Source organism: Chanodichthys erythropterus, chromosome 14, assembly GCF_024489055.1.
Source record: "Chanodichthys erythropterus isolate Z2021 chromosome 14, ASM2448905v1, whole genome shotgun sequence".
Classification (NCBI taxonomy): Eukaryota; Metazoa; Chordata; class Actinopteri; order Cypriniformes; family Xenocyprididae; genus Chanodichthys; species Chanodichthys erythropterus.
The window spans coordinates 24,588,708-24,603,891 of NC_090234.1; the positions used below are offsets into that span (position 1 = coordinate 24,588,708).

A 15,184-nucleotide genomic window follows, 5' to 3' on the forward strand; every position below is an offset into this window, starting at 1 on the left:
GTGTGGAGGCATTGGCGGAGGGAATGGTTTCCTCGGACCACTGGATTGGGCTCACGAAGATGGACTCCGGCAGAATAGTATCAGGTTTTTCGGGCTTTTCCTCAGGAGCATAGAGGCGAGATAAGGCATCAGCTTTCGTATTCTTAGAACCAGGACGGTAGGAGATGGAGAAGTTGAATCTAGAGAAGAACATAGCCCAGCGAGCTTGGCGAGGGTTGAGTCTCTTAGCGGCCTTCAGATATTCGAGGTTCTTGTGATCAGTGAGAACTTGAAACGGGTGAGTAGCTCCCTCCAACCAATGCCTCCACTCCTCAAGGGCAAGCTTGACGGCCAGGAGTTCGCGGTCACCGATGTCGTAGTTGACCTCCGCCGGGTTGAGCTTGCGGGAGAAGAAGGCGCATGGATGGAGTCTACTTGGTGTCCCCTGCTGCTGTGAAAGGACCGCTCCCACTCCGGTGGTAGATGCGTCCACCTCTACTATGAACGGGAGGTCCGGGTTAGGGTGGACGAGGAGGGGAGCGGTGGTGAAGGCTTTCTTCAGGGTCTCAAAGGCGTTGGTGGCTAGTGGAGACCAGGACAGAGACTTGGGCTGGTGACGGAGTAGGTTGGTGAGTGGACTGACGATAGTACTGTAATTCTTGATGAACCGGCGGTAGAAATTGGAGAAGCCTAGGAATCTTTGGAGTTCTTTGATAGTGGTAGGAGTGGGCCAGGACTGTATGGCGGAGACCTTCCCCTCGTCCATCCGGATGCCACTGTGATCAATCACGTACCCCAGGAACTGGACGGAGGGTTGGTGGAATGAGCATTTTTCAGCCTTGAGGAAGAGATGGAACTGCCGTAAGCGCTGGAGGACCTCCGCAACGTGGTGGCGATGTTCGGCCAAGCTCCGGGAGTAGATGAGGATGTCATCTATATAAACCAGAACGGACTTATGGAGAAACTCCCGGAGCACCTCGTGGATGAAATCCTGGAATACGGAGGGGGCGTTGACCAGGCCATACGGCATCACGAGGTATTCGTAGTGTCCAGTGGGCGTGACAAAGGCGGTCTTCCACTCATCCCCCTCACGTATCCGGATGAGGTTATACGCGCTGCGGAGGTCCAACTTCGTGAACACAGTGGCACCGCGGAGATGTTCCAGGGCCGCTGGGACGAGGGGAAGTGGATAGCGGAACTTTATGGTTATTTTGTTGAGTGCACGGTAATCGATGCAGGGCCTCAAGCCTCCGTCCTTCTTTGCCACGAAGAAGAAGCTTGAAGCAGCAGGGGAAGTAGACGGGCGGATGTAACCTTGTTCGAGTGCCTCTTTGATGTATTCCTCCATGGCCTTCTCCTCCGGTATGGACAGGGGGTATATGCGTCCCCTGGGCACTGGTTCACCCGGCAGCAGATCAATGGCGCAGTCCCATGGCCGGTGTGGAGGAAGCTTGGAGGCGCGTTGCGGGCAGAAAACGTCGCTGAAGGGGGCGTAGTCAGGGGGAACATCTACGGAGCGCTTCTCAACAGGGCTCTCGATGGACGTGGCATTCACGAGAAGAGGCTTGGAGAGTGGAGATTTCGGAACAGGAAGCGCTGGGAAGCAGTCTGGGAAGCAGTGATCGCCCCACTTCAGGACTTCGCCCGTGCGCCAGGAGATGTTGGGGTTGTGTAGTTCCAACCACGGGCGCCCTAGAACCACGTCAGCGGTGGATTCCTCCAGAACCAGCAAATGGATGTGTTCAGTGTGCAGGATTCCGATGCTGAGTTGAAGTGGACCCACGCAGTGACGGATGTGTTTGCGGCTTAGGGGTTTGCCCGTGATGGAGTGGATTTGATAGCTCGTCTGTGAAGGAGAGATCTTAAGGTTGAGTTGTCTACAGAGGGTGCCTGAGATGAAGTTTCCGGCTGACCCTGAATCAAGGAGCGCCACCACTGGAACAGAGATGTTAGCAGCAGTAAGGGTTACAGTTGTAGTGAGGGGTTTCATTTTCTACGGGTCGAGGAGGACGTATTGGGCATGTGGAGAGATTATGCCCCATAGTTCCGCAATAGAGACAGAGATTCAGGGCCAGCCTTCTTTGTCTTTCGTTTGGGGTGAGACAAGAATGATCTATTTGTATGGGTTCGTTGGCTGGTTCTGGGGAGCTGACGGGTTCGGACCGACGGAGGAGGTTGGTGGTGGATGACTGGCCCTGGTGTTCTTGAATACACGACTGCATACGGGACCCCACGCGGATGGCTAGTTGGATGAAGCGTTCTAATCCCATGGAGTCCTCGTATGCAGCGAGATGCAGCCGCACGGAGGGTTCCAGCCCCTGACGGAACGTGGTGATGAGGGCTTGCTCGTTCCATCCGCTGGTGGCGGCTAGCGTTCGAAACTGCAAGGCATATTCGTTAACAGATAGGTTTCTTTGCTTTAGATTATAAAGTTTCTCACCAGTCGAGGAATCAGTCAGAGGTTTCCCAAATACTTCCCGGAAGTGGGAGACGAACGCCGAATAGAATTGGACGACTGGGCCTTTCTGGGTCCATAACGAATCTGCCCATTGCAGAGCCTTCCCTTGCAGTTGTGAAATAATGAACGCTATTTTAGCCGTGTCTGTGGTGTAGAGGTGCGGCTGCATCTCCAGGACCAGCCCACATTGGAGAAGGAATCCGCTGCATTCCTCCGCCGATCCAGAGTAGGGCGCCGGTTTGGCCATGGGACTGGCGGTGAATGCAGGTGAAGGAGCGGTGCTGGTGGGTGCGGAGACAGCCGTGTTAAGGGATGACGATGTTGAGGGCTGTGGTGTGAGTGCTCGACGCAGCACGTCCACGAGTTCCTGGAATGGATCGTTAGTACTCATGCCGTTAGTTGTTAAGGTCCGGTCTTCTGTTATGATATAGACACGGAGGCAGAGATAAAAGCAATCCAGGTGAGTTTATTTGAACAATATGTGAACACAGAGAGGTAATAGCTGTTATCAGGTTCTTGAGAGATGAATAGAGAGTAATACTGTCCTTGTATGGTTTGTTAATCCAGGAGCTGAGATGAGATGAGGGAAGACGTTGGAGACACTCACACACACAGAAGGGTAAGCACATGGAGGGACCAGGAGACGAAGGAGATGAAGGAGATCGCTGGAGCAGGTAAGTATGATGAAGGGGAGTCCTTAAGGTAAGCATAAACACAAGGTATTGCAAATGAGACCGGACAGTGAGTGTGTGTGAGTGTGGTGGTTTTGTAGTGCTGGTGATTGCCGAGTGAATGGGATGCAGGTGGCGGTGATCAGTACGCTGGTGATTGGGTGCGTGGGTACTGTGGTGAGGTGGAGCCTGGCGTGTCTGTGACATTTAAGAGTATCTGAACATTTTCCATTCAAGAGCTGTGAGTGATTGTTCTCTTTCTCGGCTTTATTGTTGTTTGATTAATACTGATGACATTATAGACGGCGAGAGATCTAATAAGCTGCATTCACACTAATGCCCAGATCTCTTTTGAAATATAAGATGTGGTTTGTCCTGTCGAAAGTGCAAGTACATTTAAGCACTCAAATGGAGTCGCACACAGCCATATGCACGAGCATTCTTCACAAAGCACACGTGAGCATTTGAAATTGAAAGCAAACTTCTGTCAGTGAGTTTAATATTTTTATATATTCGCATTCCAAACAATATAAATGATGCTTTCGTATTGCATTTGTAAGGAAAATACAGGCGGGTGAGACTGCGCACTGCAAATGTGACATCAGGCATAGCGCACTTTTCTCTCAGCGCATATCTTGTGCAATGAAGCCCGCAAATGTCCTAGTAATTCGCGTCAACCTTTCTGAACTTTATGAAAGATTATTTAATGAAAGTTTCGAGTGGTGTGTGAGGAATTGGAAGCAAGAAGAATACGAGCGTCATCACACATCTGCAGTTAAAAACGATTATGAAATTCTCAGAATCTATCCAGAATCATTTGAGAGAGAATAGTGATGCATCAATTTTTTTTTCTTACCACCCCATACCACTAGTGATTTAAAAACCGCAATGTTGAATAGGGCTTGAATAATTATGACATAGCTGTATTATGAAAGAATCCTATAACTAAATTCATATTTAATACTATTAACTTTTAATTTGCTACTAATATGTGCCCCAGCAAGCAATTTTGCATTTAAAAGACATTTAATAGCTGTCTATTAGCCGTTTAATAGTGAACCTTGACTTCATAACTGAAGTACATACTGAACCATCATTTTTGTGTACTGTTACACCCCTGTTATTTAATGTATTTTACTATGTATTTAACTCTTCTTTTAAAAAAAAAAAACATACATTTGTTAATTGTTACAGTCTCTGCGGGGTTGATTGCAAATATAGGTAATTGCCTTGGGCCCCTGCATCAAAGCATTTAGGCAGAGGAAAATGCAAAAGGAAATGCAAAAGTGATATGAACAATATGGCAAATTATTAAGACTAGATTTACTCATGATATGGCCACTTAAATGCAAACGTCTAGATTAGCTCCCATGCAGTGTTGGGTATTGGCCTTAAACAGTTTGAGTCTGGATCAATTTGTGGCTCATTCCTGTACTATTTCTAATATGAATGATGGAGGAAAAAGGAAAAAGGGAGCAAAAAAAGACAGCAAGCCAAGACTCAGGATATTGTCGAAGTTAGAGAACTGCCCTCTAGGCTATGGCTATGGCTCTGACTCGTAAGCCTTTCTAACTTATGAGGTTGTGTGTTTTTTGGTGGATTACACATGCAAATATTAGCAATAATGACAGTTTTATGTTGTTGAGTTACCATTTTATTGAAACATTTGAACACTAGTACCAGGAGTCCATGATACGCCTCATGCTCATGAATCTCATGCCATCCATATCGCTGAAGTTCCTGTACTCTCCAGGCCTGAAGTACCACATCCTGCCTCTGTAGTGGGGCTGCTCATACATGAGCCAGTGGCCGTCCATCACATGACAGGACTGGCAGTGAGACATGCGGTAATGGTCCATGATATTGTCACAGTCATTCATCATCTCATACATCTGACCCATGAAGTTCTCCCTCTCGTAGATCCTCATTCTGTAGGATCCCCTGTACTGTAGTGGAAGAGAAGTCAGTTATGTATAAATTAGTAAGGAAGAACCATTATCACATGTAGTCTAACTTCAACAACAATTTATGTCTGTCTCTCACAGTTCACCGTTCTGATTTCAAAATAAATGGTTAAAATTAATTTAGTTAATTTTACTGTTATCTAATGTCAGTTAATAAATACGTCACCAGATTCATGGAGCTCACCATAGAGATCATACGGCAGGACCTGATGCAGTTGCTCATTCCAAACATAGACATACAATCAGCGTACTCGCCCCTCCTAAAGAAATACTGATTTCCCATGTAGTTGGGATGATCATACATCATCCAGCATCCACTGTGCACTCTGCAAGAGTGACAGTTGCTCACATAGGAGGAGAAGTCGGCACAGTCGCCGGTACACTCATAAGAGCGACCCTGGAAGTTCCTGTCCTCATAAAAGGTGACCTGAAAATAAGAAATTATTTTAAGTGAGGAAAATGCCACATTAAAGATATTTGAGTGAAACTGTATGGAATGGGAGCTGGAATAAAGTTTACCTTCATGGTTGCGCTGGCTGGTCCTCAGTAGTTCCACAAAGGAGAAGCTGAAGCTGATTCTGCTTGTTGGCTGACTGCTGTCACCCGTACATTTATACTAGACCAAGACTAAAGACTACACAGCACCTATTGTTAGTCAGTTCCTGACTGTGCAAGTTGGAATAGAGGCCATTCTAGCCAAAGCTTGGTATGTAGATCTTAGTCCTTACATTTTCAGGAATCTAGTTTTTATTTGCCCTAAATGAAAATTTTGAAATGTCGAACACTAAAAAAATATATAAACAAGGAGGTCCCATTGTTTTGTCTTGTGTATTAGAATGAAAAAAATGAAAGAAGAATCTAAAACAAGACTTGGAGCATGATGGATCCATCATTTAGTCCAACTGTAATTTGAGAGAACTGTACAGTAAATTGAGGGAAGTTCATTTGACCCCTAATTTTATTTTATTGTGTAAAGTTTCCATTTTGAAGTTCTTGTGTTATGTTCTTTTTGTGTCTGATCTAAGTTTACAACCTAATCATTTCTGGATGTCCTTTTTTAAGTAATTAGCTGTTGTGTGTCACAATCATGTTTCTTTTGAAGTTTCCATTTTGGAGTTCTTGTGTTATGTTCTTTTTGTGTCTGTTCTAGGTTCACAGCCTAATTATTTTTTAGATGTCTTTTTTTCTTAAGTTATTGGCTGTTGTGTGTAACAATCATGTTTCTTTGTCTTTATGTTTTATTGTTCGGTCTACCTGCATCAGTTGGCTAACAGTTTGCTTTTTGTTTTTCAAATTCAAAGCACATTATATCCAGCATTTGGGTTCAAGCTTCTTGTCTTGAGCCTCACCATTGCTCTTTGGCAGGGGCGTAGTTTGCGGGGGGGATGGGGGGAGGTAACCCCCCCAATATTCAAATCCATCAGTTACAACCCCCCCGATATTTCAACATGAAAATGACAGTAGATCTATACTAACATATGTATATTTCATTTATTTTGTAACAATCATTTTGTTTATAATCTGAGTTTGTCATAATAAATTAGTCAAAAAGTACCCCCCTTCCATTGAACCGATTGGTAACGCCCAACCAATGCGCGTCGCACTTTCACCAAAACAGCGGGAGTGGAGCTCTACTGTTTGAATGGAGAGCACGGGTAGCACCAAAAAATGAAGAGAACCATTGCCCAGCCAACTATATTAAACTTCTGTTCAAAGAGGGACGTTAAAAAGAATAAAACATGTACTGAGGAGGTATGAAAACATTGTAATAGCTAGGTACACTCCACACATATTTTAGCTAGCTAATCCATTGCAATTTAGCTATAACTATCAGTGTAACTGTAACCAGTTACCAAAACCGCCATCTGTTTTGTTACTTAATTTTTCAATAGTGTCTTATCAATGACAAAAGTATTCACATCAGCGTTTGTTTTCTTCCTCAATTAATCGGACTTTTGAACGAATTGGCTTGAATGAACGATTTAAGTAGCTCACTCATTAAAACGTTGAATCGCTGCCACCTATTGGCGGTTTCAATATTTAACATAATTTCTTTCTTTTTAGAATCACTCCGTTATGTTAGAATTTGGTTATAGATAAATTCCATAAAGTTATGATAGATAGATAGATAGATAGATAGATAGATAGATAGATAGATAGATAGATAGATAGATAGATAGATAGATAAAGAAGAAATAAATTATCCAATAACACTACACATAAAACAGATTTTTTTTTTTTTTTTTTTTTTAATTAAAAAAAATAATAACAGGCAGCATACCAACACTTAACCCCCCCAATGTTGAAACCAAATCTACGCCCTTACTCTTTGGCATAGTAAAAAAAATGTTCTCAGGATTTGCAGTAGAAAAACCATTTAAAGTGAACAATCTTTAGATCCTTTAGGGACCTTTCTGATGCCAATGATGTTGCAATAGTTTTAAAAGTTAGAGCTTTTACCATAATCTGTTGTTACTACCTATTGTTCTTAATCATAATGAAGATTCTTAAATGTACTAATACTCAAGACACTTGTGTTAAATTTAAATCACAGTTTATTAAAAAAATTAGAGATCAGTAACATAAACAGAGCTTAAAGGGTTAGTTCACCCAAAAATGAAAATTCTGTAATTTTTTACTTACCCTCATGTCGTTCCACACCCGTAAAACCTTCGTTAATCTTCAGAACACAAATTAAGATATTTAAGTTGAAATCCGATGGCTCCGTGAGGCCTCCATAGGGAGCAATGTCACTTCCTCTGTTAAGATCCATAAAGGTACTAAAAACATATTTAAATCAGTTCATGTAAGTATAGTAAAGCGACAAGAATACTTTTGGTGCGGCAAAAAAACAAAATAACGACTTATTTAGTGATGGCCGATTTCAAAACAATGCTTCAGAAAGCATCGGAGCACAGATGAATCAGTGTGTCGAATCTGCTCCGAATCTTCCTGAAGCAGTGTTTTGAAATCGGCCATCACTAAATAAGTCGTTATTTAGTTTTTTTGCCGCACCAAAAGTATTCTCGTCGCTTTATAATATTAATATTGAGCCACTGTACTCACATGAACCGATTTAAATATGTTTTTAGTACCTTTATGGATCTTGACAGAGGAAGTGACATTACTCCCTATGGAGGCCTCACGGAGCCATCGGATTTCAACTAAAATATCTTCATTTGTGTTCCAAAGATTAACGAAGGTGTTACGGGTGTGAAACGATATGAGGGTAAGTAATAAATGACAGAATTTTCATTTTTGGGTGAACTAACCCTTTAAATGGCACAAAGCTTCAAAATTGTAGCTGAATGGATAACAACAATGTTGATAGATACTGTAACTACACAAGGCAAAAATCATCTTTATTTGTTAACAATTCAAAAGTAGTCATGTACAGTGGCACCTGCAGGATTTTCATCAATCATACACAAAAAAAAAACAAAAAAAACAATTAAAGGTGACTGTGTCACAGCAGCTATAAGTTTATATTTAGTCATCCTAATTTAACTGTCACACTGTAGACTTAAGTTTTCAATTTCACTGAGTAGTTTTATTACCTCATCGGGTCTTTAAATCATTTTGTTAAATCTTGTGTTTTCCCATTCTTGCGCTGCACTGTATGTCACGTTTTTTAAAAGCAAAAAAGTGTCCTATGTAAATGACCTGTTTGCTTACTCAGCTCAACACAGTTCATTTTGTGTAAACACTGTATTATTTATTAACATTCATGATTAGTGATATACTGTACATGATGTAGAAATCACATTACAGAGTTCTCTTTGAAACGCTGTTGAAGTCAGGGTATGTGTGCTTATTTTCCGTATAGCCAGGGGCACCACTGTATTCTGACAAAATAAGATTTTTGCCAGCAACTTATAATTTGTAATTTTGCTTTATAGTAGATCTTTTACCCATTATTGTTTTATTTGGATGGCTCTTAAAAGCATGAAATAGACCCTTGTATGCAGTAAAAATGACTTTCCCCATCTACTGCAAAGAGTTAAAAATAAAACAGCCACATGGTATTTGAATCAGGTGATCATCTTATTTTTTAAACAAATCTGTCTGAACTTGCATAGAATATTTTCTACACTGAAATCACTATTTATATATGCTGTATTTTTGTAATTATTTTTTTTACACTGTTGAAGCCTATTTTCATGATGCCTTGGGCCCTAAATCCAACAGCTTGCCCTGCTTTCCAGACTTTTGCACTTCCTCTGTGAGGATGTCAGGTTTTTAATAGCATTTTTTTTATTACAAAAACTGGCTGTATTTGGAAAAAGAATCCACTGTTCTAGTCTCATGAACCTTAATTTTGTTTTATTTTAATTCATTGGATTTTTGTTTTTGTTTTTTGTGATTGATTAGACATGCAAATATTAGGGACAGTAAGGATCTTGCAGGCGCAGTGTTTAGGGTTGTAGAGAAATAATTTTATTGAAACACTAGTACCAGGAGTCCATGATACGCCTCATGCTCATGAATCTCATGCCACCCATGTTGCTGAAGCTCCTGTACTCTCCAGGCCTGTAGTACCACATCCTGCCTCTGTAGTGGGGCTGCTCATACATGAGCCAGTGGCCGTCCATCACATGACAGGACTGGCATTGAGACATGTGGTAACGGTCCATGATGCTGTCACAGTCATCCATCATCTCGTACATCTGACCCATGAAGTTCTCCCTCTCGTAGATCCTCATTCTGTAGGATCCCCTGTACTGTAGTGGAAAGAGAAGTCAATTTTTAGCATTATTTGGAAAGTTTATCAGAATCAATAGGAAAAGTAAAACTAAATTTAGAACAAGTTAGTAATGTGGATTACCATTTTGAAAGGATATTCTCGATACAGGATTTAACATATCACAAGTTTAAATAAGTTTTACTTTTGAGCTCACCATGGGGATCATACGGCAGGACCTGATCCAGTTGCTCATTCCAAACATAGACATGTAATCAGCGTACTCTCCCCTCCTGAAGAAATACCCATTTCCCATATAGTTGGGATGATCATACATCATCCAGCATCCGCTCTCCACTCTGCAAGAGTGACAGCGGCTCAGGTAGGAGGAGAAGTCACCACAGTCACCCATACACTCATAAGAGCGACCCTGGAAGTTCCTGTCCTCGTAGAAGATGACCTGAAATGAATAAACTTTCAGTGATTTTGATTTTTTTCTACTTTCATTTAAATTAAACTTCGAAAATGTTAGCTGGAACGAAGTTTACCTTGCCCATCATGGTTGCGCTCTCTGGTCTTCAGTAGTTCCACAAAGGAGAAGCTGAAGCTGATTCTGCTTGTTGTCTGACTGCTGTCACCCGTACCTTTATACTAGACCAAGACTAAAGACTACACAGCATCTATTGTTAGTCAATTCCTGACTGTGCAAGTTGGAATAGAGGCCTTTCTAGTTAAAGCTTGGTATGTATATCTTAGTCCTTACATTTTCAGGAATCTAGTTTTTATTTGCCCTAAATGAAAAATTTGAAATGTCGAACACTAAAAAAATATATAAACAAGGAGGTCCCATTGTTTTGTCTTGTGTATTAGAATGAAAAAATGAAAGAAGAATCTAAAACAAGACTTGGAGCATGATGGATCCATCATTTAGTCCAACTGTAATTTGAGAGAACTGTACAGTAAATTGAGGGAAGTTCATTTGACCCCTAATTTTATTTTATTGTGTTCATTCTGGATTCCAGTCCTGAAGTTTCCATTTTAAAGTTCTTGTGTTATGTTCTTTTTGTGTCTGATCTAAGTTTACAACCTAATCATTTCTGGATGTCCTTTTTTAAGTAATTAGCTGTTGTGTGTCACAATCATGTTTCTTTTGAAGTTTCCATTTTGGAGTTCTTGTGTTATGTTCTTCTTGTGTCTGTTCTAGGTTCACAGCCTAATTATTTCTAGATGTCTTTTTTTCTTAAGTTATTGGCTGTTGTGTGTAACAATCATGTTTCTTTGTCTTTATGTATTATTGTTTGGTCTACCTGCATCAGTTGGCTAACAGTTTGCTTTTTGGTTTTCAAATTCAAAGCACATTACATCCAGCAGTTGGGTTCAAGCTTCTTGTCTTGAGCCTCACCATTGCTCTTCTTTGGCATAGTAAAAAAAATGTTCTCAGGATTTGCAGTAGAAAAACCATTTAAAGTGAACAATCTTTAGATCCTTTAGGGACCTTTCTGATGCCAATAATGTTGCAATAGTTTTAAAAGTTAGAGCTTTTACCATAATCTGTTGTTACCACCTATTGTTCTTAATCATAATGAAGATTCTTAAATGTACTAATACTCAAGACACTTGTGTTAAATTTAAATCACAGTTTATTAAACAATTAGAGATCAGTAACATAAACAGAGCTTAAAGGGTTAGTTCACCCAAAAATGAAAATTCTGTAATTTATTACTTACCCTAATGTCGTTCCACACCCGTAAAACCTTCGTTAATCTTCAGAACACAAATTAAGATATTTAAGTTGAAATCCGATGGCTCCGTGAGGCCTCCATAGGGAGCAATGTCACTTCCTCTGTTAAGCTCCATAAAGGTACTAAAAACATATTTAAATCAGTTCATGTGAGTACAGTAAAGCGACAAGAATACTTTTGGTGCGGCAAAAAAACAAAACAACGACTTATTTAGTGATGGCCGATTTCAAAACAATGCTTCAGAAAGCATCGGAGCACAGATGAATCAGTGTGTCGAATCTGCAGTTCAGAGCGCCAAAGTCACGTGATTTCAGCAGTTTGACGGTTTGACCCGCGATCCGATTCATGATTCGATACACTGATTCATTTATGCTCCGAATCTTTCTGAAGCAGTGTTTTGAAATCGGCCATCAATAAATAAGTCATTATTTAGTTTTTTTGCCGCACCAAAAGTATTCTCGTCGCTTTATAATATTAATATTGAGCCACTGTACTCACATGAACCGATTTAAATATGTTTTTAGTACCTTTATGGATCTTGACAGAGGAAGTGACATTACTCCCTATGCAGGCCTCACGGAGCCATCGGATTTCAACTAAAATATCTTCATTTGTGTTCCAAAGATTAACAAAGGTGTTACGGGTGTGAAACGATATGAGGGTAAGTAATAAATGACAGAATTTTCATTTTTGGGTGAACTAACCCTTTAAATGGCACAAAGCTTCAAAATTGTAGCTGAATGGATAACAACAATGTTGATAGATACTGTAACTACACAAGGCAAAAATCATCTTTATTTGTTAACAATTCAAAAGTAGTCATGTACAGTGGCACCTGCAGGATTTTCATCAATCATACACAAAAAACAAAACAAAAAAACAATTAAAGGTGACTGTGTCACAGCAGCTATAAGTTTATATTTAGTCATCCTAATTTAACTGTCACACTGTAGACTTAAGTTTTCAATTTCACTGAGTAGTTTTATTACCTCACCGGGTCTTTGAATCATTTTGTTAAATCTTGTGTTTTCCCATTCTTGCGCTGCACTGTATGTCACGTTTTTTAAAAGCAAAAAAGTGTTCTATGTAAATGACCTCTTTGCTTACTCAGCTCAACACAGTTCATTTTGTGTAAACACTGTATTATTTATTAACATTCATGATTAGTGATATACTGTACATGATGTAGAAATCACATTACAGAGTTCTCTTTGAAACGCTGTTGAAGTCAGGGTATGTGTGCTTATTTTCCGTATAGCCAGGGGCACCACTGTATTCTGACAAAATAAGATTTTTGCCAGCAACTTATAATTTGTAATTTTGCTTTATAGTAGATCTTTTACCCATTATTGTTTTATTTGGATGGCTCTTAAAAGCATGAAATAGACCCTTGTATGCAGTAAAAATGACTTTCCCCATCTACTGCAAAGAGTTAAAAATAAAACAGCCACATGGTATTTGAATCAGGTGATCATCTTATTTTTTAAATAAATCTGTCTGAACTTGCATAGAATATTTTCTACACTGAAATCACTATTTATGCTGTATTTTTGTAATTTTTTTTACACTGTTGAAGCCTATTTTAATGATGCCTTGGGCCCTAAATCCAACAGCTTGCCCTGCTTTCCAGACTTTTGCACTTCCTCTGTAAGGATGTCAGGTTTTTAATAGCATTTTTTTTTTTATTATTACAAAAACTGGCTGTATTTGGAAAAAGAATCCACTGTTCTAGTCTCATGAACCTTAATTTTGTTTTATTTTAATTCATTGGATTTTTGTTTTTGTTTTTTGTGATTGATTAGACATGCAAATATTAGGGACAGTAAGGATCTTGCAGGCGCAGTGTTTAGGGTTGTAGAGAAATAATTTTATTGAAACACTAGTACCAGGAGTCCATGATACGCCTCATGCTCATGAATCTCATGCCACCCATGTTGCTGAAGCTCCTGTACTCTCCAGGCCTGAAGTACCACATCCTGCCTCTGTAGTGGGGCTGCTCATACATGAGCCAGTGGCCGTCCATCACATGACAGGACTGGCATTGAGACATGTGGTAACGGTCCATGATGCTGTCACAGTCATCCATCATCTCGTACATCTGACCCATGAAGTTCTCCCTCTCGTAGATCCTCATTCTGTAGGATCCCCTGTACTGTAGTGGAAAGAGAAGTCAATTTTTAGCATTATTTGGAAAGTTTATCAGAATCAATAGGAAAAGTAAAACTAAATTTAGAACAAGTTAGTAATGTGGATTACCATTTTGAAAGGATATTCTCGATACAGGATTTAACATATCACAAGTTTAAATAAGTTTTACTTTTGAGCTCACCATGGGGATCATACGGCAGGACCTGATCCAGTTGCTCATTCCAAACATAGACATGTAATCAGCGTACTCGCCCCTCCTGAAGAAATACCCATTTCCCATGTAGTTGGGATGATCATACATCATCCAGCATCCGCTCTCCACTCTGCAAGAGTGACAGCGGCTCAGGTAGGAGGAGAAGTCACCACAGTCACCCATACACTCATAAGAGCGACCCTGGAAGTTCCTGTCCTCGTAGAAGATGACCTGAAATGAATAAACTTTCAGTGATTTTGATTTTTTCTACTTTCAATTAAATTAAACTTTGAAAATGTTAGCTGGAACGAAGTTTACCTTGCCCATCATGGTTGCGCTGGTTGGTCCTCAGTAGTTCCACAAAGGAGAAGCTGAAGCTGATTCTGCTTGTTGTCTGACTGCTGTCACCCGTACCTTTATACTAGACCAAGACTAAAGACTACACAGCATCTATTGTTAGTCAGTTCCTGACTGTGCAAAATCAAAAAGAACATGTTCTAGCTAAAGCTTAGCATGTAGAAGTTTTTTAGGGTATGTTCAGGGTTTTTAAAATCAAATTTCAGGCTTTTTTTTAAAAAATTTAAGACCTGCAAAAATAAAATTTAATAGGGTATAGGTCAATGTTTATAAATAAGGCCGTAACCATATATTGAACATTGGGGCGACCAAAGGTTTTTTTCTTCTCTTGAGTTATTGCATGGTCTTTTTATTTAAAGGAATTAAATAAGTAAATGACTAAAAGGAATTTAAGGAAATAAAGAAAAAAAGAAAGGTAAAAGTTTCAGGTCTGTTGTTATAAAGTAAACTGTTTGCAAATAATAATATATATATATATATATATATATATATATATATATATATATATTTTTTTTTTTTAAATAAGCACACTCACTCTTATTAGTATGTCTAATATGTAAAAAAAAAATGCAAAATGTTTCTTGTCTTGTCACATTCAGTTGTGATTTACATGAATTATTTAAATAATAGAATATTTTCAATTCAAATTGCTGATGGTATACAGCCTAAACATGTGACATGTAAAACTTATTGTCATTCTAACAACAAACAGAGCAGTGTGTAATGGAGTTCAGCAGAACAGCGTCAAAAGAATATCAAATATTATGGGGGACAATTTAGCCATTTCTAATTATTGGGGTGGGGGTTATAGTAAAACTAAACCATCCTAAACCATGTCTGAAAAACAACGATTTAAAGATCCTCATAGTTCAAATAGTTTCGACAAAATTTTTATTTTCATGAATAATATATATATATATATATATATATATATATATATATATATATATATATATATATATATATATATATATATATATATATATATATA

The 15,184-nt window shown here is 39.5% G+C and overlaps 3 protein-coding genes across 3 annotated transcripts; all 3 read right to left on the reverse strand.

Moving 5' to 3' along the window:
* Positions 1–4,781: 4,781 nt before the first annotated feature.
* LOC137036231 (gamma-crystallin M2-like) lies at positions 4,782–7,721 on the reverse strand. The gene is made up of 3 exons (XM_067410267.1): positions 7,716–7,721; positions 5,257–5,559; positions 4,782–5,054 (listed from the first exon to the last, which is right to left on the reverse strand). Exons 1-3 carry the CDS (start codon positions 7,719–7,721, stop codon positions 4,782–4,784), a joined length of 582 nt encoding a protein of 193 aa, XP_067266368.1.
* Positions 7,722–9,520: 1,799 nt separating this feature from the next.
* On the reverse strand, positions 9,521–10,313 carry LOC137036510 (gamma-crystallin M2-like). The gene is made up of 3 exons (XM_067410728.1): positions 10,302–10,313; positions 9,971–10,213; positions 9,521–9,793 (listed from the first exon to the last, which is right to left on the reverse strand). Exons 1-3 carry the CDS (start codon positions 10,311–10,313, stop codon positions 9,521–9,523), a joined length of 528 nt encoding a protein of 175 aa, XP_067266829.1.
* A 3,061-nt stretch (positions 10,314–13,374) lies between these two features.
* LOC137036446 (gamma-crystallin M2-like) lies at positions 13,375–14,166 on the reverse strand. The gene is made up of 3 exons (XM_067410616.1): positions 14,155–14,166; positions 13,825–14,067; positions 13,375–13,647 (listed from the first exon to the last, which is right to left on the reverse strand). Exons 1-3 carry the CDS (start codon positions 14,164–14,166, stop codon positions 13,375–13,377), a joined length of 528 nt encoding a protein of 175 aa, XP_067266717.1.
* Between the last annotated feature and the right edge of the window lie 1,018 nt (positions 14,167–15,184).

What these genes read in the sequence shown, in the direction of transcription:
- LOC137036446 (XM_067410616.1), bottom strand. An exon ending in CCTGCCGTATGATCCCCATG is followed by an intron (nt 13,648 to 13,824) that starts GTGAGCTCAAAA and finishes TTTCCACTACAG; the next exon opens with TACAGGGGATCCTACAGAAT.
- LOC137036510 (XM_067410728.1), bottom strand. An exon ending in CCTGCCGTATGATCCCCATG is followed by an intron (nt 9,794 to 9,970) that starts GTGAGCTCAAAA and finishes TTTCCACTACAG; the next exon opens with TACAGGGGATCCTACAGAAT.
- LOC137036231 (XM_067410267.1), bottom strand. An exon ending in CCTGCCGTATGATCTCTATG is followed by an intron (nt 5,055 to 5,256) that starts GTGAGCTCCATG and finishes CTTCCACTACAG; the next exon opens with TACAGGGGATCCTACAGAAT.